We start from the raw sequence: 2,176 nt of genomic DNA, 5'->3' as shown, positions 1-2,176 counted from the left end.
TGTCCGGAGAGTCGCAGGGCCCTGTCCATCGCTGTCCGTGTGTCCATCGTGTCCAGGGATCCCCAGGGCCGTGTCCGTGTGTCCACCAGGTCCATGCAGCCGGCACTGACCAGTGCTGTGTCCGGAGAGCTGCAGGGCCTGGTCCATGTGTCCAGTGACCCTGTGTCCGTGTGTCCATTGGGTCTGTGTGTCCAGTGCTGACCAGCACCATGTCCAAAGAGTCGCAGGCCCTGTCCATCATGTCCGTGTGTCCAGCGCTGACCAGTGCTGTGTCCGGGAGCTCACTGGGCTGTGTCCATGTGTTGGTGTCCGTGTGTCCAGCACTGACCGGTGACCTGCGGCACCGTGTCCATCGTGTCCGTGCGTCTGACACTGACCAGTTCTGTCCAGGGAGCCACAGGGCTCTGTCTGTGTGTCCAGTGCTGTGTCAGTGCCCTGTCCGTCTGTCCAGCACTGACCAGTGCTGTGTCCAGTGCCCTGTCTGTGTGTCCAGTGCTGTGTCCAGTGCCCTGTCCGTGTGTCCAGCACTGACCAGTGCTGTGTCCAGTGCCCTGTCCGTGTGTCCAGTGCTGTGTCCAGTGCTGTGTCAGGGCCCTGTCCGTGTGTCCAGTGCTGTGTCCAGTGCCCTGTCCGTGTGTCCAGCACTGACCAGTGCTGTGTCCAGTGCCCTGTCCGTGTGTCCAGCACTGACCAGTGCTGTGTCCAGTGCCCTGTCCGTGTGTCCAGTGCTGTGTCCAGTGCCCTGTCCGTGTGTCCAGCACTGACCAGTGCTGTGTCCAGTGCCCTGTCCGTGTGTCCAGTGCTGTGTCCAGTGCTGTGTCAGGGCCCTGTCCGTGTGTCCAGTGCTGTGTCAGTGCCCTGTCTGTGTGTCCACGCCCGCCCCGGCCCCGCGGGTCCCGCCTTGGCCCCGGCTCCCACCGGGGGCAACGGGGGACCCCCGGGACCACGCCGGAGCTGCCCCCGGCCCGCACGGACACGCATTCCTCGCTCCCCCCGCCGCGGATCGCTCCCGCAGCCCTCCGCCCTCACCTGTACCACTCCAGCCCCTTCTCGTAGTTCCTGTCGAAGAAGTGGGGCTCGGTGCCCACGGCCCGCACGTCGGGGTGCGCCCGGATGGCCTCCAGCAGCGCCCGCGTCCCCCCCTTCTTCACCCCGATGATGAGGGCTTGCGGCAGCCGCTTCTCCCCGTAGTCCGGCGTGGTGCTGCTGCTGCCGCCGCGGCTGCCCGGGCTGCCGGCCCGGCTCAGCTCCTCGTCCGTGGTGCTCGACTCCTGCGGGTCCCTCTCGAAGGCTCCGCTCTGCGCCGTGATCACCTCCCCGGGGGCCAGCTGCGTCCGCAGCCAGGTGCCCGCCGCCCCTTCCCGGCTGCCGTTGGAGGCCCGCGGCGGAGCGGCTGAGGGGGCCGGGGCGCCGGGGCTGCCCGGGGGGCTGGCGGAGGAGCGCGGGGCCGCCGTGACGGGGAAGGCGGTGGGCGAGCGCGGGGCGCCGGGGGCCGCCGAGCCGGGGAGCGCGGCGGGGGAGCGCAGGGCGGCCGGGCCGGTGCCCCCCATCAGGCTGTAGCACAGGTAGGTGAGGCACAGGGAGAGGCTGCACATGCAGAGGAGCTTCCGCGCCGGGGGCCCCTTAGAGCCGCGCCCGCCCGGCACCCCCGGCTGGGCGGGGGGGGACATGGCTGCTCCCCGCTCCTCGCCCCGGGCACCGGGCGCACATGGTGTCAGCCGCCGCCCGGCCGCCCCAGCCGCATGGGGCGCCGCTGCCCGCCCGCCCCGCCGCCGCCGGTGGGGGGGGGCCCCGCATGGCACGGTCGCCGCCGGCCCCCGCCGGGTACCGGGGCGCTGGGGCTCCGCGCGGCCGCGCTCCCGTGCCACCGGCTCCGCACTGTTGCCGCCCGAGTTCCTGCCGCGAAACTTTGTGCCGGGTGGGAGGCGGGAGCGCGTTCCCGGCGCGGGGAGGGCCCGGCCCGCCCCCGCCGCCGCCGCCGCCGCCCCCCCAGGACTTGAGCGGGTGCTCGGAGCAGAGGGGGGGTCCCGCGGCCCCCGACGGCTGCGCCAAGGAGCCCCCTAAGACTCAGCCCCCGCCGCCGCCGCTGCCGCCGTCGCCGCCCTACAAACACCGAGGGGAGCCCGAGCACAAAGACTCTGCCTCCTCTTCCTCCACCTCCTCCTCCTCTTCCTCC

At 72.2% G+C, this 2,176-nt stretch overlaps 1 protein-coding gene across 1 annotated transcript; it reads right to left on the bottom strand.

The window, feature by feature from the left end:
- Positions 1 to 1,029: 1,029 nt before the first annotated feature.
- LOC121356365 (heparan sulfate glucosamine 3-O-sulfotransferase 4-like) lies at positions 1,030 to 1,670 on the bottom strand (the record flags this gene model as incomplete). Its single annotated transcript, XM_041472669.1, has 1 exon — positions 1,030 to 1,670. A coding segment is annotated over exon 1 (641 nt), but the record flags the coding sequence as incomplete, so codon positions are not given.
- Between the last annotated feature and the right edge of the window lie 506 nt (positions 1,671 to 2,176).

The sequence above is a fragment of the Pyrgilauda ruficollis genome, unplaced genomic scaffold (genome assembly GCF_017590135.1).
Source record: "Pyrgilauda ruficollis isolate IOZ18807 unplaced genomic scaffold, ASM1759013v1 scaffold2958, whole genome shotgun sequence".
Taxonomy (NCBI): domain Eukaryota; kingdom Metazoa; phylum Chordata; class Aves; order Passeriformes; family Passeridae; genus Pyrgilauda; species Pyrgilauda ruficollis.
Note: the sequence above shows the minus strand (reverse complement) of the source record. Positions and strands in the feature narration are given on the sequence as shown.